Genomic DNA, 25,798 nt, shown 5'->3' on the forward strand with positions numbered 1-25,798 from the left:
GACTGGCTGCCTAACTTGTGGGCCTCAATGGTCAGTGTTGACTCTTACCAGCAGTGTGACCCTGAACAAAGACTCAACCTCCCAGTGCCTCCATAAACTCATCACCCACCTCCAATCCGTTCTTCCTTTGAACAGCCTTCGGGACCGTTTTAAAATCCTAACGGAGATCATGTCTTTTTGTTCACAACTCTCCATGGTTCCCAGGATGCTCAGAATGGAGGTACAACCCCTCAGCTTACCAGATCAGGTGTCACTCCTCCTCACTCTCTGTTCCCTGCAGGCAGAAGGCGGACCCCATGCTCCCAGATCATCCCGGCTCAGTCGTCCCTCCACGTCTTTATACAGCCAGTTCCTCTGCTCATAACCCTCTTCCACTACCAGTCATACCAGATGTCACCCACGAGCGCCTCATCATTCTGGACTCCGGGGCCTAGGATGCAGGACATGAGCAGGCACCACACGCCCGGGGCTTTAGAGTTCGAGTGGGGTTAGGGTGGTGAGGGCCTGGGGGACACCTACTCACCTGAGCCGGGTCCCTCAGAGTGGCTGCTGCCTTAGGACTCTGTGGGTGGGTCGGGGCAGAAGCAGTGAGAGAGGAGGGAGCCCCAGGCACAGCGGTCCCTTTCCCAAGTGTGGGGACAGAACCAGGAGAGCAGTTTCCAGGCTCTTGGCATCACATGGAAAGGTGCTCACTCGGGTAGTAAATGGCCATCAGCTGTAATTAGATGGCTGTCCACTGTGGCTGGGTGGACATCAGCTGTTACCAGTTAGCCATTAGCCACTAATATACTGCCATGGCTACACTGGCAAGGGTTGGTTGGCGGAGAAGCGGATGGCTGATTGCAGCTAGCAAGTGCGGTTAGTAAGTGGATTGTGGCTGGCAATTGTGGTTGGTGGGCAGATTGTGGACTGCAGATCATGTTGGTCTTGCTTCCTGTATCTCTCCTGGCCGCCAGTGAGACTCGGGTGCAGGAAGACCCCTCAATGGGGTACTGGCAGATGTTTGCTTTTGTGTCTCGACCAGCCACCATCGAGAATACAGTGCTATGACTCCTCTATCTATGGCTCCATGGGTGTTCTTTTTTGGCCTCACCATATCCTGCATTCTTATGTGGGGAGTGGGACCAGAGACTCTGCATTACACCAGCCCTGGCACGGGTCACTCTGGCAGTGTAACCAAGCCTCAGGCCAGCGTCTGTGCAGCAGGGACCATGACTACTATCGCAACTTCCTGGTCCCATCATCTCCACCCCCTCCATACTCTCCTGAGCCCGTACCGGGTGAGTGCATCCTGAGAGAAGACGAAACGCCCAACACAAAGAGGCTGCCAGAAGTCCCACCCGAAGTTATGTTCTCACGTGGAAAGTTTTTTGAGCCTTTATTGGTCAGACAATGCTGCTGCCATCTGGAAACATTAATGTAGTTCCCGGGTCTACAGGCCACTCCCACCAAGGATGTTCCCACCAGATCCCCTGTGGAAAAGGCCAAGCTCCGTTGCAAGGGGTGCTGGGAAACTGGCAATCTAGGTCACAAGACAGAGGACCGGCTTAGCTCCTTTTTAAAGGTGCCATACTCAGATTTCTGGGGAATACTATGTGCAATTGATCACCCTAGTGTTTGGAGACATATCATTTCAGAGACCATGAGGCTAAACATTCTTTCAGATGCTCCCAAAGATTTACAGATCCAAATGCACATATTCCATACTCAGAAAATATGTCCACTGGTAGAGGAATATAGGGGTATCTTAAATCTGTGATCTCATTTCATTTCTGGGAATCTATTACAGGGACATGAGCACGTACTGCATGAGGAATTGATATTATCTCAGAAACACACTTGTAAAATGGAAATTATAGAAAGCTATTAATTTTTATAACTATGTAAGGTGACAGATGTTAACAAGACTTACTGTGGTGGTCATTTCACAATGTATATAAATATCAAGTCATTATCTTGTACACCTGAAACTAATATAATGTTATATGTCAATTATACCTCAATTAAAAAATAGGAAGCTATTAATAATGGCTATGTAGTGATTCAAAGATGGTGGCAGAATTGTCTCTGGGGAAGTATCATTGGATGGTGAAAAAAAGTGAAGATCTCACTTTTAGAAGTTTTAGTAGTGACATCCATGAGAAGACATACACAATCACATAACTTGTACATTTTGAAAAGAAAAATCCTTGGTGTACCAAGGATAATTTGGATATTCTTTTTTTCTTTTAAGATTTTATTGAGGAAGAGTGTGTACTTCCAGGACTTTTTCCAAGTCAAGTTGTCCTTTCAATCTTAGTTGTGGAGGGTGCCATTCAGCTTCAAGTTGTCCTTTCAGTCTTAGTTGTGGAGGGCGCAGCTCAGCTCCAGGTCCAGTCGCCATTGTTAGTTGCAGGGAGCGCAGCCCATCATCCCCTGTGGGAGTTGAGGAGTCCAACTGGCAACCTTGTGGTTGAGAGCCCATTGGCCCATGTGGGAATTGAACTGGCAGCCTTCAGTGTTAGGAGCACGGAGCTCCAACTGCCTGAGCCACCGGGCCAGCCCCAATTTGGACATTCTTGATTGGCAAGTTTTTAAAGTGTGTGTTTTGTGTTTTTTTTGCTATTTTATACTTATAACTACTATATTGTACCCCCTCAGTAAAATCAAGCTACTTAGCACAATGTATTAGTCATTTTGTGTAAAATGCAGAATTGAGAAAAATACACACACGCAGAAGCCAGGGGCGATGCAGTCTCAGAAAATATCTGAGAAGGCCTGAAGCCTTCATGCTGGGTTGGTTAATGATGGCCTTTCCGTGCATGGAGCCAGGCCCTAAACACTAGGAAAGATGGCTTTCTGGTTTGCTAAGATGGAGTCTTAGTAACAAGAGAGCAACTATACTATCACCTTTCACTAATCAAGGGAGTGACATCCATCATATTTGCAGGCCCACACTCAAGGGAAGGGAATTATACAGCTGTGTACACCAGGGAAAGGGAATCTTGGGGACCATCTTGGAATTTTGCTTTCCACAGTGGTTTTGCTAAGACACATATGCCCATGAAGATTCATGCTCTTCCCTTCCTTGTTGACTTGATTAAAAATCAGTCTAGCCTCTCCATGCTGGCATCCATATACAGTATGTAGTCCAGCAAACCAACACTGTAGTATGTACCATGCTGCCCTCCAATGACCAGAAGGCCTAGCCACAGACCTTGATGGATTCCAGAGGCACAAGGTGTACTGGAGCCTGGTTTCCCCACTTTCTGGGCTCTTACCTGATTTGGAACCCTGGGATATAATCACTCTGAGAATTATTGGCAATGGAGTGGATTTTCCCCCTCCTTCCTCTAGTACCAAGTTGATGTTCTCAGTCTCCTTGTGTGTAAATGGAGACAAGCTACTGGTTTTGATAGGTAATATCACTGGGAAAGTTCCATTTAATGAAAGTGGCTCCTTAGCATGGTCTGGGAGACTGCTCAAAGAAATTACTTGTATTTCTGGTTAGGACCAAGAAAAGAAAATCCTGACAATTTCTCTTTCAAACTTGCGAAGTTGGATTTTTTTTTCTTTCCAATTAAGTTATAATTATTCACGAACTATGAGAGTGAAGAAGCAAGAACTGCTATGTATTTATTTTCTGTTACACACTTCTAGTTTTCTTTCCTTAGAAAGCTGTTGTATAGGGTTCTCAGGGAGTGAGTTCTGCTCATGTCCTCAGTCTGTCATCCCTGCCATTGTTTACACTGGGTGGCATGTGCTGCAGCTCTTTTATTTGCTTTTACAGAGTTCCCATTTTTGCAATGTGCACAGCATTCTGTATTTTTGTTTTCTTTACAAACTTTTGCTTATCCTTCAATTTCATCTTTTCAATATGTTTTCTTCTTTTTGATCTAATAACTAAAATATAGACATACTGTTATTGAAAGACAAATAAATGAGGAATAGAAATGGAGAAAAAAGAGGTGAGGAAAAATGGAGCGAAAAATAAGGGTGCAAACAGTGGATTTTCAGTACATAATAACTGTTATTTGTCTGATAAGGATGGTGAAAATTAAATTTTAAAATTATTTTCCCACTTTCTGTATTCAAGCTTTATAAATGTCCAGTAAAAAAGTAAATGTAGAAAAGTTATAATCCAATGTCATGAAAAAACATTGAAAAAAATCTTTTCTAAGGGTAAGGAAGAGCCATCTGCCTAAATAAGCATCACTTATCTCTTCTCCTCATAGCCTTCCAGCCTCTTTCCTACCGTCTATGTCTGGTCTTATTAGAGAGGAGATCCATGCAGGGGACAATTAATAGGATTAAATCAGACACTGCACTCTCTCCATATTTCTGATGTAGAATTTTAAAAATTCCAACATGAGGACTTCTACAAAATAAGGTTTATATGAGCATATATGTTGCCCTCTCCTCAGAAGGATTTGCAGGTATGGTGAACATCTCTCAGACAGGTGTCTTTGACCTGGGGATAGTAACCTCTGTTTTGTGGGCCTGGATCCCGTTTCCACATTACATTGAGACACACGGTGCAGACAGGACATCCACTTGTTTGTGTTCTAAACTTGAGAATAATGGCACATTAATAACTATGCTTAAGGGAAATGTCTTGTCTGGGAAAAGGTTTTTTTCCTGAACTCTTTTTTCAATCCTTAGAATTTCCCTGCAAAAGGAACCAAGCAACCACACAGTTGTTAACCACTGTATAATTTGATGAGAACAGTTCATTTATGTAGGTGTGGCTGTAAATATTCATCTTTCTTACCTCAAACTCCATTAACTCCCACTTGGCTTTGCGTTTCAAAACCAAACCATCATTGCCAGCTCAGCTTTCATGTGACTTTGGATATGACAAGATAGATAAATTGGTTGATTCTCTACCTGAGTGAATAAACTTTTCCAGTTCCTTCTCATTCTCTGGAAGTAGGTAAGAGGACTCGTCTTGGTGCCCATCCTCGGAGCCCTCCTCTTCATCTCCTAATAATGGTATCCTGACATTTTTACAAAGCAATGCAAGTTGTTGTCTTTCCTCAGCCTGTACCAATCGACTGGAGAAGAATACAGATGAATTTAGGAGCACAATTTTCACAACACATCATCATGTCTTAACCACGTGACTTTTTGACTGAAAAAGAGTCACCAGTACATGGTGGTAGGTAGGTGACAGAAGCAGAAATAGACTGTTAAACCAAAGTAATCAAAGATTGTAAATTTGTGCTGACAGGCATAAGAGGAGTAACAGATAATGCCAAGTGTGGATCAGAGAAGGAGTAGGGTGAGGTGAATGAGGCACTTACATTAGGTACAAAACTTCGTAAGATAAATAATATCTTAATGCAATAATTTACAAAAGAAAAATTAAGGCCAAGAACTCCATGATGAACAAAATATCAACATTTCAATAAAGACAGTATAGATATTACAGATTTTCCCTTTTGCTCAGTCTCCAGTACAGCCTGTCCCAACACCATTACTGATCCTGTATTTTAAATGTTGATATTTTGTTCCTTGTGGATTTTGTGGGGCATTTAGATTTTTTAAAAATAGTGTATTAAAATATTATTTATCTTGATTAAGGAGTTTTTCGGCACCCCTTTAAATTTTGCACCTAAGGTGAGTGCCTTGCTCACTTCACCATAGGTCCAACCTTAGATGTTTAACATGGAAATGGGTAATAGAGTGTGTTACTTTTTCCTAACATACTTACCTTCTCAATTCTATTTGACTGATGTAATAAAAAATAATTTTAGGATTGGCTTATTTGTGTTCTAAGGGGTTGTGACGTAGGAGAGGGTGTAGGAGGAGCATCCAGAGGCAAGCTGTGCAGCAGGAAGAACAGGCCTGATCATAAACATCGTTCAAGATAATCAAGAAGCTGGGACAGGACCAGGATTGAGGTAAGGAGAGTGAGGTGCTCCCTTCAGGTGCAAAATTGAAGGAGGTGCCAAAAACTCAGTAACAATGATAAATAGTTTAACTCAGTATTTCTTTTTAAAATGAAGTGAATGGAGAAAATCCATAATAAACCAAATATCAAAATTTTAAATAAAGACACATCCAGTAGTGCTGTGACAAACCATATGGGAGCCTGAGTCAAAAGGAAAAAGGTGAGTCCCTACATACATGCATGTTTTTATGTATTTTTAAATGGTTATTCTTTTCCAAAACATTAAAGTTGACAACATATTAAAAGATTGAAGAGTGGTCATCAAAACTCACAACATTATTTAAGTTTAAATATTTTATCTGCACAAGAAACAATTTATTATCATTTTACTTCCTTGGTTTAAATGAAAACAAACTTATCAATAGTATTTTTAAAATCTACATCTGGGAAAAATTAACCACTAAAAATTACATGAAAACATATACTTTGGGGCATGTGTTTTCCTTTTGCCTCAGGTTCCAACATAGGTTGGTGTGATCCTGGGTGTGACACAAATGTAAAAGCTGTAAGAGTAGACATTAACTCAGCAATTTAATTGGACGTTGAAAAGTCCAAGAGGATACGTTTTAGTGAGTTATTTTAGAAAACTTTATATCTGTTAACATCTTTGTCTATACTAATGAAATAAACCAAAATAGCAGTTACAGAAATTGATCAAAGGAGATCACCACATTAGATAACACAGAACCAAAAATGCTGGTTACACACTCTCGTTAGCAAAATGTCTTCAATTTTACCTTCAATCTCATTTTGCCTTCATTTGACATACTTCAAGGTGGTCCTAAAATGGCTCCCTTAAAAAATATCCAGGGCTGGCGCAGTGGCTCAGGTGGTTGGAGCGCCATGCTCCTAATGCCGAGGTAGCTGGTTTGAGTCCCACACGGGCCAGTGAGCTGCACCCTCTACAGCTAAGATTGTGAACAGCTAAGATTGTGAACTACTTTGATAACAACAAGTTTCTAGTGAAAAAGAGAGTGGTCACTCCTTTTTGCTTTGTATTATTAAGATTCCTTCCAGATAGCAAGTGCACTTGAGAACACCACATTTTGGGAGGATAACTAGCATCTCAGACAGTTGCTTTCAAACATTTTTGACCATGAACCACAGTAAGAAAAGTTTTACTTCACAACCATGTATCTGTCTGTCTGACAAGTTACTTTAATACATGTAATACTTTCTAATATGTTCTATTCTTCTAAATTGTATTCTGTTCTGTTTCTTTTTATTTTCTTCTTTTAAATTTATATTATGACCCAATATGAGTACAGTTCATATTCTGAAAAACACTGGTCTGGAAATTTATAGTGATTATAAAAATTTAATGATTATAAAAATTATCATTATTATCATCATCACTAAATAATAATTTAGTTACTTTATATCTTGCTTAAGGATGGTAATGTTACTTAGCATATACTTACTATATCATATAGGAAAAAGTGATCCCACAAATCAGGGCAATGCTTAAGGCTATACATGCAATTGTAACGACTTGAACAAGAGCAGGTCTATGCAGAATCAGTGCTAAAAATGGAAAGAAAAGAAGTTCGCACAGAATTTCATTTCAGCTATGCCTGGCAGTTAATATATTTGTTAATCATATTGTTATTCCAAAGGGAAATGTGACAGAAAATGAGAAATACCATTTAAAAAGAGCATTTTTAATTTTTAAAAATGCAGAGATGAGATTGCTTCTGTAATCAAATATAATTTGAATTCACATGTAATCACTGACTCCCCTTTTTCATCTGCCTCCTGTCCTTGGTTGAAGCCCTCTCTTTTACTCTATAGAGATACGGGGGTCCCTGACTCAGTACAGCAGCACCTGCCATGTATGCAGCTGGCAGGAGAGTAGCCTTAGTGTTACAACTCAAGTGTTGCCTTGATGGTCTCAGGGTGTGCAGTGCTATAATGAAAGAATATTACAGAGCAACTCAGGGTACAATTCCACAAACCGGCATCCCAGAAATTGGTGTTTGGGGCTATCGAATGTAGTATAGAACTCTGGTCATTTTTTATAGGCTCAGATGTATCATCCTTCCCATCATCTGAAATAAAAAAGAAAAGCTAGAGATTTGTTTGTACAAATTGAACAAAAGTACAATTAGAAAGTAAGTACATTACTCAGCCACTTGTAAATTCTGACTAATTGAAGTGACTACTCCATGTCCCTCACTTGGCCTTCCCTCACTTTCTGTCTCTTCACTGGTACAGGATGAGGAGTTCAGTGACTGGGCTGAAAAATGCCTTGAGGTTCACATCTCAGTGAAAAGTTAGCCTGACATGATGAAAAGAACCTGGACTATGAAAATGCTAGCAGTGCAAAATGCTTAATTGTAGACTGTAGGTGTGGGGTTTATGAATGTGTACTCTACAATTCTTTCAACTTTTCTGTATGTTTTCAGATTTTAATAATGAAGTACTGGGGGAGAAAATAAAAATATGGGTTACAGATGGTTTCAATGCAATGAGTACTGAAAATTGGATGTTCGGTCTGGCAGTGCAAAGGGCATCCGGGACCTAGACAAAGGCGGTGTTAGCAACATGGTGGGGATTTAATGTTGACTGAAACAGGTTCAAGAGAGAATGGGAGGAAAGGAATTAAAGTCTGTGAGTTTTGGAAACTCTTGAAGAGCTCTGCTGTAAAGGCGGGGAGAGAAATGGAGGCAGCTCCTGAAAGGGGCTAAGCAATCAAGAGATGTATTTTGTTTAAGATGGGGACCTTGACAGCATGTTTGTATGAGAATGGGACTGATATTTTAAGTTGTGATACAACAGGAAGTCACCAAGCAGAATGGGAGAGCAAGTGGACTAATGAAATGGAGTAGCATATTTTTTATAAAACTTCCTAGAAATGGAACTGCTGTATATAGTGACTGTATTTTCTTATTTTCTGTATTTTTGATGCACTGGCATTTGAGGCTTTGTTCCTGGAGAGACTCTAGGCTAGTATTTCCTAGAGCAAAGGACTCCCCTGTGAGCATGCTTTTGATATACAAACGAACCAATTCAGAGCCCACACCCCCATATATGGATTCATATATGGATTTGTATATGATGTCATATAACACTTCCTTTGTCAAACATTCACACTCCAAGCTGATGAATCAAAAAAAGTTAATAGGAAGGAGTCTGGGAGCTAACAGGAACAAGCCTAACAATTAACTGATGAGTCAAAATGAGTTAATAAGAATGAGTCTGGGAGCTAAGGGGAACAGATTCAAAGATTAACCGCTTAGCTCTGAGTCCCCTGGTTAGCACTACACTTGCAGGCTGACAAACACCAGGACAATTTTTGGAGGAAGCCACCTGCAACAACAGTTCTTTGAAGAGGCCAGCCACAATGGTAAACAACTACAAGATGACTAGCCCCCTGCATCCTGCATAGAAAAATATAAAACCCCAGCTAAACAGCAACCTGCTGCAGCTGTCTACTCTAAGACCCTGCCCCTAGCAACCCCTCTGCCAGTGTTTCTCTCCTTACTATGTGTGACAGCCATCTTTTTTAGACACTGCCATGGGCATTCTCTCTGCCTGATGTTTAATAAAACTTTCCTTGCTTTCCTACTTGTGAATTCTTTCACATTCTGTAAATGACCAGGGGTAATTATATGTGTGGGGACAGAGCCAGGAGTGCAGTTTCCTGGCTCTCGCCCCCATGTGGAAAGGTGCTGTCTCAGGTAGTAAATGGCCATCAACTGTGATTGGATGGCCATCAGCTGTGGGTAGTTGGCCGTCAGCTGTAACCAGTGAGCCATTGGCCACTAATATAACTGCCATGGCTACGCTAGCAGCAAATGGGGGCTAGCAAGAAGATGGTGGCTGAGCTAGCAAGAGCGGATTGCAGTTAGCATGGCGGATTGCAGTTAGCAAGTGAGGTTGGTTGGCAGAGAGAAGTGGACAGCAGGTTGCAGATCGTGTGGCTCCTGCTTCCTGTGTCTCCAACCCAGCCGCCAGCAAGAATATAGTGGTATGATTCCCCTATCTATGGCTCCGTGGGTGTTCCTTTTTGGACTCACTATGTGCTGTGTTCTTATGTGGGGAGCGGTACCAGAGACCCCTCATGACACCCTGCATGACAATACGCCAATACATTTTGGTGCTGAAACTCAGGAGTTCGACTCTACCTCTTTCTCTCCCCTGCTGGGGATTTCCCCCGGTGGCTTGCCAGAGCCTCTCATGGATCCCTTCTCTTAAGAGTTGGAAATTGACGTTTTCTGACTGGGGCTACTGTCCAGTGCAATTGAAAGCCCAACTTCTCTGTTGTTTGGGGAATCCCATTGCCAGACCTGTTGTGAGGCTCCTTTCTTTTTCTTAGGGGACAGGCAAGTCATTTTGGCTGCACTCTTAGTGGGCATGGCATGGACATGTAAAAGCCTCCAAGGCATCCGCCACTTTAAAGAAGTCTCCTGTGACAGGATAATCTGGTAGCAGTCCAGGACTCTAGGGCTAGGTCCTGCCGAGTGCAAGTCAAAGACTCACTCATCATACAGGCACACAGTTAAAGATACACAGTCTCCCTCCCCAATGGCCACTCCCTATAGTTCTTTGCGGTGACTTGCTCCCCATCTAAATTCTTCTTTCGCTTTCTCTGGACCTCTGTCGCTGCCTCCACGGGTCAACAGGTCTTTGGTTGGTAAGAGATACGCCTGGAGATGTCTGTGGGGCAACAGGAATTCCACAGGCCAGGTCCACAACCCTCACCTCGATCTTAGGTGGGGACGCCCTCACAACTAATGGTCATTTATTTCCTCTCTTTCTCTGGAGTACGCAGTAACAAGTGTTCTAATTCCGTAACTCCCGAGTCAGAGACTCCAGAGGATCTTTGGGGATGCCCCTCGAATTCTTAGTCTGGCGATCACAAGGCCACTGTCCCTAGCACCATGGGCAGCTCCTCCTCTGTCCCTCTCGACTCCCCTCTTGGCCGTTTTTTCAAGAATTAGATCAAATTTGACCTCTCTCCTCTCAAAAAGAAAGCTTTTTCCAACTCTCAGTTACTTTCAAGATCTAGCAGATAGCCTGAAGTGTCAACATAGCCACTACCACTGCCTGAGGCTGAGGTAACTGGAAAAAAAAAAAAAAAGAGGCACTTTTAAGAAGAAACACAAGCGGTTGATCTCTCAAGCCAAACCTCCACCCTTTTATTACAGCCTCTTTGAAACTGTCCTATTGGGGCAATTAAAGATCTTAGGTCCTCTTTGCAATTGTTGGTAATTCTGTTTTTGTGTATAATCTGTGCTTGTCGTATTTTACATGTAGCATTTTTGCCTCTGGATAGTATTACTAGTTTATAATGTTTAATTGGCTTTAAATAAAATTTTAAGTGCTTATATAATAAAAACTGACCCAAATACTTTTCAGGATCATGTGATCTAAGAAAATATTTGATACTAAGGCTGGTATAACTTTTGGTTAAATAGACATGCCTTTTAAGGTTATTTACATTAAATATAATATCTTTTGTTTTATCTAAGTTGCAAAAATAAATTTGTGTTATCTCTGTTACAAAATTTGTCAAGAAAATAGCTTGGGTAATAATTAAAATCTCATAAAGTTAAAAGCTAATAAGAAGTAAATAAAATACAGTTTTAGATGAAACTTTTCAGCAATAATTATACAATATAGATGCTTGGACATGGTTTCTCAACATCTGTTAGTAACTTAAAATTTTAGTTTTGCTAAGTTATGTTAAATAATAAAAATTATTAAATATCTAGGTATTTCAAAATAATAAAATGCTGAGATATTAATTATTAGATAGGTCTGGGTTCATCTATTTCTGGCTTTTTATCACAGGAAGGTTATAAAAATAAATTAAGAGCTATTAATAAATACATCTTGTGGGCATCCAGTTAGCTCAATTAGTTAGAGCTCAGTTGGTTAGAGCGTGATGCTTGTAACACCAGGGTTACCAATTCCATCCCCGCATGGGCCAGTGTGAACTGTGCCCTCCACAACTAGATTGAAACAACTACTTGGAGCTGATGGGTCCTGGAAAAACACACTTAAAATAAACAAAAGTTTAAAAACAAACAAACAAAAAATATGTATCTTGTATTTTATTACAAAAACTTATGCTTTTGAAGGTTGCAAAATATGTTGCTGAATTTGCCAATGGAAATGATAAGTACTTGCTTTCAGCTATCAGTAAAAAGTAAGGTTCTAAAGATTATAGATTAATTAAGTAAACAAATTTGAATATCAAAAGTAAGTTATTACAAAATTAGAGTTAAGTTCTCTCTGCTAAGTAAGACAAAGTTTGTTAGACTAGTGATCAGCTACTGATATTAAGAAAAAGTTTTCTCCCTGAAAAGCAAACATTATATATGTTATCAGAATAATTTACTTTATATTATCTCAATTAGGTCTTTTGTTACTCAAGAAAACTAAATCTAAGAACTAAGTTGTGCTACTGCTAGGGTTCATGTGCCTTTCTTGGTATCAGATATAGGCCAATATAAGGAAGCTTAGCTTAATACTTTTCCTAATGTGGCAGGCTGTTATAATAGTTCTGACTCACTGTTGCATCCTTGATAAAGAGGCTCAGATCCTAAAAGAAGGCCAGGGAATTTGTTACAATGTCTTTTACAACTAAGACAGGGAAAACAAGGAAAGAATAAACAACAAGACCAGAGACAGGCCAGCCTTTTGGCTGCAGTTATAGACATCCCAAGGCCAAAGCCACCTCATGGCCACCCTGACAACCTCAGAAGAGGAACACCAGGCGAAGGAGCCTGCTTGGAATGTAAAAGCCCAGACCACTGGAATAAGGAGTATCCTAATCCTCCAAAGCAGCTGTGTCCCCTGTGCAAACTAAAAGGGCAGTGGAGGAGGGATTGCCCCTGTTCTGAAGGGAGCAGGGACCAACTCCTTCCCTGAAAATGGCTGTAATTGACTGACAGGTCCAAAGTACCCAGCAGCGGCTCCCAAGAAGAAAGAGGCTGTCATCATCACTGGGGTAAAACTGTGGGTGACCCTTGAAATGGAAGGTAAGCCTGTTAATTTCTTGATTGATACAGGAGCCACTTACTTTGTCTTTACTCACTCTGGAACTGTTTTCTTTGAAACCTGCTCGGTTGTAGGGATAAATAGAGCACCTAGATTTAGGCTCATACTCAGCCTATTTCTTGTCAGTGGCCTGTACCTTGGTGTTTCAAAAGGACTCTAGCAAAAGTTGTCAGGAGTCCTCTAAGCCCTGGCTCTAATTGCTGCCCATTACTTTAGATTCTAACTTCAATTCTGTTATTTCTTATATTATTAACTTAGGAGAGGTTCAACAGGCACTGAAGAAATATAGGGACTGCACCTTCCACAGGCCGTCCCCTCTGCTCTCTCTATAGCCCTGTAAAGCCAAGAGACCAAGAATTATTACAAGGGCTGGTCCAGTGGCTCAGGCAGTTGGAGCTCCGTGCTCCAAATGCTGAAGGCTGCTGGTTCGATTCCCACATGGGCTAGTGGGCTCTCAACCATAAGATTGCTGGTTCGACTCCTCAACTCCTGCAAGGGATGGTGGGCTGTGCCCCCTGCAACTAACAATGGCAACTGGACCTGGAGCTGAGCTGCATCCTCCACTATTAAAGATTGAGAGGACAACAACTTGACTTGGACAACAACTTGACTCGAAAGGACAACTCACTTTCAGAATAGTGTGTTCTGAAAGTACACACTGTTCCCCAATAAAGTCCTGTTCCCCTTCCCCCAATAAAATCTTTAAAAAAGAATTATTACAAGTCTAGAAAAGAGGGGTCCCCAACAAACCAGTTAACTCCTAAATGGAAGGGATCTTCTACAGTTCTCCTGAGCATCCCAACTGCCATTGGGCTGCAGAGACTCAGTAGCTGGGTCCTCTTCCCTCCAATCAAATGTATTTCACTTAAGTCTCCACAGGACTACCCCAGAAAGAGAGACTGTTGTACCTGTTTCTGTGAGCCAATTACAGATCTTAAGCTCCTCTTCAAACAAGCAAGTCAATCTCCAAAGACTGATAAGTACTAGTAATTAATCCCAGACTCCTGGAGCTGCTCTTTATTACTTTTCTCTTAAGACTTCTTGTTTTCCTCTTTACTCGCACTCCACCTGGGATCCCCTTTCCACTCTTGGGGATCCTGGTTCTCACCTTTACTGGTTCCCTTCCTTATTATTCTTGGTTTACTTCTATTTAGACTGTACCTCTTTAACCTTCTGGTTAAATTTGTCTCTTAAGTTACAGATGGTTCTCATGCAGGGCTTCCAACCCATCCCCACAAGTAACTCTGAAACCGCCCTCAGCCCCATAGATCAGAGCTCCAACTGCTGGCCTGAAGCCTCCAGCTTGGTCAAGTCCTTAGATGAAACTGCCCAGATTTTCCAAAGCCCAGTTGCACCACCATCCTTGACTGGCAATCTCTTAGGTAGGGCCAGCTCTAAGTACTACCCAGCTCTGAAGGAGTTACAGAAGATAGACCCTTGTCCCAGACCCCAAAGATTTTCATTGCTGATCAGAGATGGGAGAATGATGAGTCAGAGAAAGAGTTAATAAGAAGAAGTCTGGGAGCTAACAAGAGTAAGCCTAAAGCTTAACTGATGAGTCAGAAATTGTTAATAAGTCTGGGAGCTAAGAGGAATAGGTTCAAAGATTAACCACTTAGCTCTGAGTCCCCTGGTTAACACTACATTTACAGGCTGACAAACATCAGGACAATTTTCAGAGGAACCCAACTGTGGCAACAGTTCTCAGAAGGGGCCAACCACAATGGTAAACGACTGCAAGATGACTAGCCCCCTGCATCCTGCATAGAAAAATATAAAACCCCAACTAAACAGCAACTTGCTGCAGCTGTCTACTCAAGACTATGCCCTTGGCAACCCCCATCCCCCCACCCTCCACCAGTGTTTCTCTCCTTACTACCTGTGGCAGCCGTCTTTAGACACTGCTTTGGGGAGCCTGACCTTTAATAAAGCTTTCCTACTTTTCTGAGTCTTGTGAATTTGGGGGGACAGAGTCCCAGAGAGCAGTTTCCAGGCTCTTGGCCTCACATGGAAAGGTGCTGGCTTGGGTAGTAGATAGCCGTCAGCTGTGGCTAGTTGACCATCAGCTGTAACCAGTTAGCCAATTAGCCACTGATATAACTGCCTCAGCTGTGTTGGTTGGTCAGTCGGTTGGTTGGCAGGCAGAGAAGTGGACAGCAGGTTGCAGGTCTTGTGGGTCCAGCCTTGTGGGGGCGGAGCCCCAGAGAGTAGTTTCCAGGCTCTCGGCCTCACATAGACAGGTGCTGGCTCAGGTAGTAAATGGCCAAGTGTGATTGCATGGCCATCAGCTGTGGCTAGTTGGCCGTCAGCTGTAACCAGTGAGCCATTGGCCACTAATATAACTGCTGTGGCTACGCTAGGAGAGAGGAGAGAAGGGAGAAGAGAAAGAATGGGGCTAGCAAGAAGATGGCGGCTGGGCTGGCAAGCGTGGATGGCGGTTTGAAGACAGTGTGGATCCAGCCTCCAGTGAGAGTATAGTGCCGCCAGAGAGAATAAAGTGGTATGACTCCCCTACCTATGGCTCCGTGGGTGTTCCTTTTTGGCCTCACCATATCCTGCGTTCTTGTGTGGGGAGTGGGAGCGGAGACCCCGCGGGCCTCCCTGCACGACAAATGGCGCAGCGAGCAGGGTCTCCGGCACGACACATGGCGTAGTCGGCAGGATATGGTGCCAGCCAAAGCTCTCCAAAGGACGGTGGAGCAGTTTGTGAGTGTGAACACCCAGTCTGAGGAAGACCAGGAGGAGCAGCTGCCGGAGAGCTGGACCCCCGTGGAGGGGTGGGAGGACGTGGACGGTTCTCCCACCAGCACAGGAAAAGCCATGCAGCTGCTGGAGAGATGGAGCCCCGTGGAGAGGTGGAAAGATGTGGACGGTTCTCCCACCAGCACAGGAAAAGCCATGCAGCTGCTGCAGAGATGGAGCCCCGCGGAGAGGTGGAAAGATGTGGACGGTTCCCCAACCAGCACAGGCCGGAGAAAGCGAAGGTCATTGCAGCCCTGTGGGCCGGGGAAGTTCCTGCTCAGGCAGCCCGGATGCAGGACTTATAGTCCCAGGAGGTAACGCTTGCTGAGTCCTCCGTGGGAGATGAGGGTGAGGTCAAGGTCATCCCTCACCCCCAGGACAGCCCTGGTGAATGACTATGGACTATGGGGAATTGCCTTCCATCCCTAATTTAATGGACCGCTTGACTGTTTGTTTGGGAACTGTTGTTAGTGGAACTGGGGGATATTTGCTTTTGTCTCTTGACTGGCCGCCATTGAGAATATGTAAGCACCTTGATTGTGAGTCGCTGTTGTTCCAGCAGGGTACCCTGAGAGGCACAGAGAGAGTGGCAGTGAGCTGAGAGGTCTGGCTGAGCCCTGAAGATACCCTGGCTGTGCCCAGGAAGTCGGGCTGTTCCCAGAGAGAGTGGCAGTGCCCTGAGAGCCCTGGCTGTGTCCAGGAAGTTTGGCTGAGCCCTGAAGATACCCTGGCTGTGCCCAGGAAGTCGGGCTGTTCCCAGAGAGAGTGGCAGTGCCCTGAGAGCCCTGGCTGAGTCCAGGAAGTTTGGCTGAGCCCTGAAGGTACCCTGGCTGTGCCCAGGAAGTCGGGCTGTTCCCAGAGAGAGTGGCAGTGCCCTGAGAGCCCTGGCTGTGTCCAGGAAGTGTGGCTGTGCCCACAGAGAGTGGCAGTGCCCTGAAAGCCCTGGCTGTGTCCAGGAAGTGTGGCTGTTCCCAGAGAAAGTGGCAGTGCCCTGAGAAATCCTAGCTGTGCCCAGGGAAACTAGTGGTACCCTAAGAAGTCCAGGAAGTCTGGCTGTGCCCAGGAGTACTGGTGGTGCCCTGAGAAACCCTGGCTGTGTCCGGGAAGACAGGTGGTACCCTAAGAAGTCCAGGAAGTCTGGCAGTGCCCAGGAGTACTGGTGGTGCCCTGAGAAGCCCTGGCTGTGTCCGGGAAGACAGGTGGTGCCCTAGGAAGTCCAGGAAGTCTGGCTGTACCCAGGAGTACTGGTGGTGCCCTGAGAAACCCTGGCTGTGTCCGGGAAGACAGGTGGTACCCTAAGAAGTCCAGGAAGTCTGGCCATGCCCAGAAGCACTGGTGGTGCCCTGAGAAACCCTGGCTGTGCCCAGAGAGCCTGGCTGTGTCCAGGATATTGCATTCACCCGCAGGCTCCTCGCACAGGTCCCCTCGCGGAAGACGCTTGTCGCGTAGATTGTGAGGCGAGAGCCTGTAGGGGTGGAGTGTGGGGGCGGAGCCCCAGAGAGTAGTTTCCAGGCTCTCGGCCTCACATAGACAGGTGCTGGCTCAGGTAGTAAATGGCCAACTGTGATTGCATGGCCATCAGCTGTGGCTAGTTGGCCGTCAGCTGTAACCAGTGAGCCATTGGCCACTAATATAACTGCTGTGGCTACGCTAGGAGAGAGGAGAGAAGGGAGAAGAGAAAGAATGGGGCTAGCAAGAAGATGGCGGCTGGGCTGGCAAGCGTGGATGGCGGTTTGAAGACAGTGTGGATCCAGCCTCCAGTGAGAGTATAGTGCCGCCAGAGAGAATAAAGTGGTATGACTCCCCTACCTATGGCTCCGTGGGTGTTCCTTTTTGGCCTCACCATATCCTGCGTTCTTGTGTGGGGAGTGGGAGCGGAGACCCCGCGGGCCTCCCTGCACGACAAATGGCGCAGCGAGCAGGGTCTCCGGCACGACAAGCCTCCAGTGAGACTATAGTGCCTCCAGTGAGACTATAGTGGTATGACTCCCCTATCTATGGCTTCGTGGGTGTTCCTTTTTGGCCTAGCCATATCCTGCACTCTTATGTGGGGAGCGGGACCAGAGACCCCGCAGGCTGCCTCGCACGACAAAGAGCTCAGCAAGCAGGGTCTCCCACAGGACAGAATTCTTCCATATTCTGCAAACGACCAGGGGTAATTCTATGCCAATAACAAGCCAATTCTATCTGCCCTCAGTCACCCCAGGGATAGGTACTGGACAACTAGGAACCATTCCTATAGCCCAGAACCTGCTGAAATTATTCAAGCTATCCAACCCTAAGCTTACTCCATGTACCTACCTCACTTCACCCATTCCTTCCCCTGCAAACCCCAATAAAGGCTCTGGGCCGCTCTCCCATCTTCCTCCTGCCTCCTAACCCTGGTCCTTCCTTACATGGCCCTGCATAGTGTAACATGCCTGTTTCTAGGGATCTGTGCATATAAACATTTTCCTTCATAACAATCATTTTCATGTCTGTGTGTCTTACCATACCTGAGTAAAACAAATCCCATGTATATTTCAACACTCTGGGTCAAAAAATAAACGCATCCTTTTTATAAGAATTGCCAATTACCCACTATAGAAATTGCAATCATTCCTAACCTACAAGCAAATGGGAGATTGTACTTCCCTACTCCTTTGCCAACAGTTCATTATGAAACATTTTGCCCACTTTCAACATGATAGCTAAAACTTGGAAATATGGTGTATTTCCAATGTGTATTTCCCTTATTATAAGTTAGGCATCTTTCCATATAACCAAGAGCTAAGGGTTACACGTGAAAATTGGAGTCTTCCAGTGATCTGATCAGGCAATTCTTTCCTCTGTCTCCATATTAGAATCTACACTTGAGACCCAAAGCTTGGGCAAGGAGGAGGTCTCAGTGAAGCTCTAGTGCAAGCTCACAAAACAAGTAGGTGTCAAAGTAAGGACTAGAATGCAGGCCCTTTGATACCATGGCCACAACTCAGTCTCTGGGCTTTGGTGGTGAGGGGGTGAACCTGCAAATAAACTACTCATGATTGAGTTTTAGGAAGATTAATAATGTGTTTGGGATGGATGCGTGTATTAATCATGTATTTTTATTTTCTGACCATCATTGCTAATCCAACTATCCAGAGAGGGCACCTTTTTCTGACGTGCACAAAGGGGCTGCAGAGGTTACTATAGTGGGCGCCCTCTGGAGCCACACACCACAGCAGCTTTGGGAATGCACATGGGTCCCATCCACCCTCCCAGATCCCTTGACTTACCATTATGCCTTGGGAATTGTGGAGGTCTCGCAGCTAGAAGGCCTTTGAAGGGGATCAAAGAGAAGAGACAGGTTTAAGATAGATTTAGGAAAATAAGGAAATAACTTGGTATTAGACGAGGGGGCCTAATATGTAGTTTCCAAATAATTAAGATGATAAATGTGGTTAATAAATTTATTCCAATGCTTAGTAGAAATGTGTGGCTTAGTTTGCAAAAAGCACGTTCTATTTGCATCCAGTGTTTCCTTTCGTGAACATGGACCATAAAGAACATAGCACATTTGGTTTCTTGACTGCTTTTGCAGTCACACAAGCTGGTTGAGGCCCTGGAATGATGCAGTGCAGACTTCAAGGGGATGTACTTTCATCACAAGGCCAGAGAACCAATGCCAGGGAGAGCCCAACAGCAATATTCTTTCCTCCGACACAAATCATATGCTATTATCGTGTGCAGATGGCATTTCCCTTGTACAGAATCGAGACTGTTTATAAGCAGAACATATCTGCACAGAGTTACTGCCTGACTTTATAGATTGTCAGGGTCAGTTCCTCTGCTTTGGGATAAATGGAGTTCAAAATGCAAAGTGTAGAAGAGAAAGGATTATAAAGAACGTTTCACACTTGTAGAGCATCTGTGTCTGGACACCTCCACTCGACCACGAAAACAAGTATATCAAATCACAATTGAAGTCACACAGACACGCTCATAGGACCCAGTGGGCCAGGTTTCTGAGTGCGCTCAAGTGAGATGAACGAGAAGTAGCAATGCCTAAAAAGAGCACTACTTACAGAGAGTGAAGAACATAGGGTTTGATTTCCAAGCAGTGCTTATCTACTATTATTTTATGGGCCAGGCCACTAACAAATACACAAGAAAAGACATTCATATAGCAGATGAGAGGACCCATTTCACTGAATGAACAGCAGAAGGACTTATTGCTGGGTCTTGGGGAAGCCTCTTCTTCTTCTCCTTCTCCTCCTCCTCCTCCTCCTCCTCCTCCTTCTTCTTTTTTACAGATTTTATTGGGGAAGGGGAACAGGACTTTATTGGGGAACAGTGTGTACTTCCAGGACTTTTTTTTTTTCCAAGTCAAGTTGTTGTCCTTTCAATCTTAGTTGTAGAGGGCGCAGCTCAGCTCCAGGTCCAGTTGCCGTTTCTAGGTGCAGGGGGCACAGCCCACCATCCCTTGTGGGAGTTGAACCGGCAACCCTGTGGTTGAGAGGACGCACTCCAGCCAACTGAGCCATCTGGGAGCTCAGCAGCAGCTCAGCTCAAGGTGCTGTGTTCAATCATAGTTGCAGGGGGCGCTGCCCACCATCCCTTGCGGGACTTGAGGAATCGAACTGGCAACCTTGTGGTTGAGAGCCCACTGGCCCATGTCAGAATCGAACCATCAGCCTTTGGAGTTAAGAGCACGGAGCTCTAACCGCATGAGCCACTGGGCCGGACCTGGGAAGCCTCTTCTTGAATCTGAGATAATTGAGTTTTCTTAGAGGACACTTTGAGCTGCTTGGTGACATTTGTGGATTCCTGTGACTGCTTATAGCCTTGAAAACTTATAGCAGTAAAATGTTACTACCCCTTTCTACTTCTTCTCAAACAAGTAAAAACAATGGTTGACACTACCCATTAAGTCTGCTTTTTGTCCAAGTGGGTTTGAACTCACCTGCATAAGGCAAGCATAAACAAAGTGGACATTCCATAAAAAACAAAAACAAAAAGCTGAAAGAACTTCGAACCTGATCCATCACTCCAAAATTGTTAGTCTTTTATCTTATGGATGAAAGGAAATATTCAGCTAGAACCCAGCACTTGCCCTATATATTTATCCGAGGGAACTAAGAAACTCCACTCCCTGTAGAATGTTTAGGTCCTGATTTGGAGTCACCAATGTGAGATCAGCTCAGGCTGCCTCATGGAGTTCCTTCATAGAAACAAGTCAGCCAATAGGGAGACTAACAGAACGCGGGCGTGCCCAGTGAGGTGAAGCTGGCGGGTATAGGAACAAAGACAAGGTAAGGTCCCTGTCCTCAGGGAGCATCCAGATCAGCGGGAAAGGAGAGCTTGCTCCTTCGTCTCTTTCTCCCTGACCCATGTATTTCCTCTTCTGCCTGTTTTTGGTCCCAGGCCTTGGCCCTCTTGTGTCTCCCCAGTCTTCTCCTTGTTCAGCTTAGGTCCACCCTATGCTTATGATCTCGAGAGCAGAGTCCACAATGCATAACTGCGCTCATCTCCTGTTAAACAAAACCTTGAGTGTTATGTTCTGAACTGACAGGCAAGTGTGTGCTTTCTTGTCCTCTAAGAAACCCGAGGGCAATGAAAATGGCTGGTTTCTGGCCATGGACAGAAATAAGCAGTGGTTGACCTCCCCGAGAAGGCCCTCCCTGACTCCCTGGTCTGACTGTTACCTCCATGAGTGCTCCAAGAACACCCGTTCCTGCCCATTGTGGTCCCAACACCCTGACCTGTTCTCGTTAATGTCCCCACTAGCTCACCCATGACGATGACTCCTGAGGGACCCACAGAGCCCGGCACAGGGCTCCGTGTATGTGAGCTGCTTTCCAGTGTATTGCTCCCTCATTGTGACCCAAACCTAGTTATTCACACTTCAAAGTCTACCCGTTTCTGTTCTGCATTGGTACCTACCCCAAAACTGCAGCCATTAGATGAAGTCACTGCCTAGTGGCATCGCCCACAGGTCATCACTATCCTCAGCTGATTTCTGAACAAGCCTGTAGTTCTCTCCCCTGTCCCCCACCCCCATACATCTCCTTCACTGTTTCTAATACCAGTGAGTTAGGCACTCAATGGCTAGCATATACGCAGCCCCACAGGTGTACTAGAAATTAAGATGTCCAGTTAGGATGACTGTTACTGGGCTATTTAGATCATGACCTTGCTTATGTGCATGTACACACAATGTTAACTGTGGGACGTGTCTTGGTGCCTTGGGAACAACCCTAATGCTGGCTCATTCATCAACACTTGTTGAGAACTGACAGTGTGCCAGGGACTGTCCCAGTTCCTGGGGATACAACACTGAGCAATGAAATCCCTGCCCTCTCTGAGCTTTGTCACTATATTACAATTGTTCCTTTCTAATAAGACTGATAAGACAATAGAAAGAAACATAATAAAGTAGTTGTATAGTGTGCTTGAAGCGGATATGTTACATGTAAAATACTAGAACAGGGTAAGGGAATCAAGGATGGGGTCTGCATTTTTAAATAGACCCTCCTTGCCTTAGCCAGGCCTGTGCTGTGTGCTGTTCCTGTGGAGAAGTCAAGAGAATTAGGGGAGGCATGATGGCACGTGGTCTTCAGTAACTTTCCACAATCCAAAGAGGGTTCACAACTGATATCCAACTCTGGCACTTAGCAGCTGGCTCAACCACAGGCACCTACCTCAGATAAACCCAAGCACAACTTCAGAGGCAAAAGATCAGGGAGTATCAGAAACTCTTAGAAAGACCTGGGCAGGTGCCTGATTTAGACTAGTGTACTGGGCAGGATGCAGCACTGCTTAGCTATACGAATAAAATAGAAAAGGGACTTCTGGAGTTCACTCTCACTTTTCCTGTCTTTGTCTTGGAACACTTGTCTCTACAGCTGCTGTCACAAACCTCTGTTCCAGTCTTCCTGAGAAGGGGGATCACAGAGGGGCAGCAGCCTGTGTTTATGGGTTAGCTGGGGAACAGGCAGACACTATACCTCAGGCACGCATTTCCACACCCAGCCTCCTCAAAGTCCTGGGCTGGTGAACCACATTCCAATCACTGCCTGTCTTTCTAATGCCTCGACCTCCCCATCCCAGGATCCATTCCCCAACCCCAACCTCAGTGGGGTTTATAGGGACCAGGACCCCATCCTGTCACTTGTATGCATAACAATTAATGGAGTAGCTGTGACCCCCAAGGGAACTGTGTTCATTGGCCAAGGTAAAAAGCAATCTTCTGAGCACTATTCCAAAAGGAAAAACCACATATTGGATTACAGAGTCCATCAGAAGCAGACACATTAGAACAAATGGACCAAAAATTTTAATTCATCTATTAAATACATGTAAAGAGATAAGGTATGGTACAACAGAAAATGAGAATAACGACACCAAGAATAACGACAAAAAAGAACCAAGAAGTATTAGGTCTGTAAATCAACTGTTGAAATGAAGGCAAAATAGAGAAAATACACAGCAAAATGGGAAGATAGCTGAGGAACAAATGAGCAAAGAGGAAGAACTGAGGTCATGTCCAGACAAAAAGACAAGACATGCTTACATCTACATAATAAGAGTCCTAAAAAGAAATTTTTTAAATGGAAAGGATGAAATATTTAAGAAATGAAATTTCTCAGAATGTAAAACAGATTAAAGACATCAGGTTAAAAGGCCCACAGACATCTTATGAAGCTAAACATATACAAGATGTGATCACAAAATATGGTGAATGATGGTGCCGAGTGCCTTCCAATAGAAAGGCAAGGATCTTCAATATGGGAAGTGGCACGTGGATCCTTAGTAACTGTGTGACAAGTTTCAACTTGTTCAGTACAGTCAGGTGTGAGCTACAGTAAGAGATGTGTTTTCAAGTGTGCTGTAAATCGTGGATCATGAACAACGCATTAACATGAAATGGGCAGTTTCATCCCCCAACATGACAGTGCTCCATGTCACACACAGCTTCTGGTATGACAATTTCTGTCAAATGAAAACATTACGGTGTGCCCTCATCCACTTATTCACCGGATCTGGCACCATGCAACTTCCGACTCTTCCCCAAAGTCAAAATGACCATGAAAGGTTTTGAAACATTTTAATATTTTGAATCAATTCAGGATATGGAGGCAGTCACAACAGTGCAACTAGACACGAAGGAGGACTTCCAGAACTGCTTCAGAAAGTGGCAAGAACAATGGGGTAAGTGTGTTCTGAGGGGGAATTAATGGCAATGTGTCTTTTACTGTAATTATTTTTTTAAATTTAAACATTCACCATGTTTTTTGATCATACCGCATACTTACCAAACAACCCAGCAGTTCCACTCCTACATTCTCCCCCAAGATATATGAGAACTTGTGTACACAGCCTTGTAGAAATGTCCACAGTGGCTGTAACAACGCCAAGATCTGGAAACAACTTAATGTCCTTCTACAGAACAGGATAACTAATGTGGCATGTCCACGTGATGGAATGCTACTCAGCAAAAAAAGGAGCAAACTGCTGACACAAAATACCACATGGATGAGCCTCCAAAAACATGCTGGGCAAAAGAATCCAGCCCCAAAAGTTGGTGTATGAATAGAATGCTGTGTGACTCTACTTACATAAAACTCTAAAAGATGATTCTAATACGTAGTGACAAAGCAGATAGGCAGTTACCCAGGGCTTGGTGGGGTGTGGAGGGATTAACTACAAAGACATGAAGGAACTTTTTGGAGAAGTGAAAATGTTCTGTTTTGATTGCAGCGGTACTTACAGGGTGTGGAAATTTTCAAAATTCATTTAAAAATGATGAATTTTGCCTTAAAAGCAAAGTCATCACCATCCTGTGGTTATTTAAAGCCTCCAGCCTGGATGAGGTCACCAAGAGAGTCTGAGCAGAAAGGAAATGGGCACCCTGCTAGTGAGAGGTAAGGGTGGTGGGGAGACTGAAATGAAGGCCACGAGGCAGGAGGGATGTCCTAAAAGCAGGCGAACATGTTTCAAGGACAAAATGATCCATTAGCTAAGACACTGCTGGTGTCAAGGAAGAAAACAGAATTGACCACTGGACTTAGCAACCTGGAGGCCACTGGCAGCAAGTTAGGCTTGGAGTGGGTTCAACAAAGACTGGAAAAGAAGTGAAGACAGAAAGAACAGACAACTTGAGGCATTTTACTTTCTAAAACGCAGGCACCGGGGCGGCCAGTTAGCTCAGTTAGTTATGGGTCGATCCCCACAGGGTCACTGTGAGCTGCACCCTCCACAACTAGATTGAAACAACTACTTGACTTGGAGCTGGTGGGTCCTGGAAAAACACACTTAAATAAAGTTTAAAAAAAATTAAAAAATGAAACAGGCACCAACACTGGAAAGTGGTTAGGGAGGAGGAGATACCACGGAGGCCTCTGCTGCTTGCTTGTGCTCTCAGGGAAATAGGAAGCAAAGTCCTCTGCCAGGAGTGAGTGTGAGGTAAGGTTTGTTCAAGGGATTTTAAAAGACACTAATCTTGGTAATAGAGTTATAGAATAACTTGTCAGGATGCTTGTGGAATATTGTGTGTGACTTATGAAACCCCTTGGAGTCCCTAAACCAGAGAATCTGGATTCACTCAGTGTATTACACTGGGTATTAGAAGACAATACCCACATATTGGCAGTATGACACTTGATACGTTAGGCTGCATTCTCTTAGAGATGATATTGCTAACTCGATTCTCTCCAAGCATCTTGGCTCAAATCACATAAGAAATCCATTCAATTACTTCAATTTACTCCTGCAACATTTATTGGGTGACACTATGCATTAAGCCCTGAAATGTAGGGAATCAGATATTACTTACCTATGTAAGCTCCAGAGACATTAGTCATATGGTGAATACAACATCCCCTGACACCAGGAGGCCACTGTTTGTCAACCACTGAGGAGTCATGGACCTAGATGAACCTTTTATACCCTGGATTTCTCACCAATACCCTGGAAGTCCAATACCCTGGAATATCCAGGAAGGACTGTTGGCGTTATGTTAGGGAAATACAGGGCGTATTTGTAAACTGGAAAGAAGCCACCCAAATCCTCCTATCCATCTTGCCCACTTCCCCTGTGAACACTCAAAGAGCACTCCACAGGGACTGGTTAGCACCCTTCCCTTTTGAATCCTGT

At 44.2% G+C, this 25,798-nt stretch overlaps 1 protein-coding gene across 1 annotated transcript; it reads right to left on the minus strand.

Moving 5' to 3' along the window:
- Nucleotides 1-1,847: 1,847 nt before the first annotated feature.
- Nucleotides 1,848-23,583, minus strand: LG11H19orf18 (linkage group 11 C19orf18 homolog). Its single transcript, XM_074315869.1, has 4 exons — nucleotides 20,567-23,583; nucleotides 7,354-7,488; nucleotides 4,867-5,033; nucleotides 1,848-2,415 (listed from the first exon to the last, which is right to left on the minus strand). Exons 1-4 carry the CDS (start codon nucleotides 20,686-20,688, stop codon nucleotides 2,237-2,239), a joined length of 603 nt encoding a protein of 200 aa, XP_074171970.1. The 5' UTR covers nucleotides 20,689-23,583; the 3' UTR covers nucleotides 1,848-2,236.
- Between the last annotated feature and the right edge of the window lie 2,215 nt (nucleotides 23,584-25,798).

The sequence above is a fragment of the Rhinolophus sinicus genome, linkage group LG11 (assembly GCF_036562045.2).
Source record: "Rhinolophus sinicus isolate RSC01 linkage group LG11, ASM3656204v1, whole genome shotgun sequence".
NCBI classification, from domain to species: domain Eukaryota; kingdom Metazoa; phylum Chordata; class Mammalia; order Chiroptera; family Rhinolophidae; genus Rhinolophus; species Rhinolophus sinicus.

Excerpts from the sequence above, each read along its gene's own strand:
- LG11H19orf18 (XM_074315869.1), bottom strand. The coding sequence starts at position 20,688 with ATGGATCAGGTTCGAAGTTCTTTCAGCTTTTTGTTTTTGTTTTTTATG. Across the intron at positions 7,489-20,566 it reads ACAAAAAGCAGACTTAATGG|TCTGTGCGAACTTCTTTTCT; the intron begins GTAGTGTCAACC and ends CTGAAATGAAAT. Across the intron at positions 5,034-7,353 it reads ACTTTTTCCTATATGATATA|TCGATTGGTACAGGCTGAGG; the intron begins GTAAGTATATGC and ends ATTCTTCTCCAG.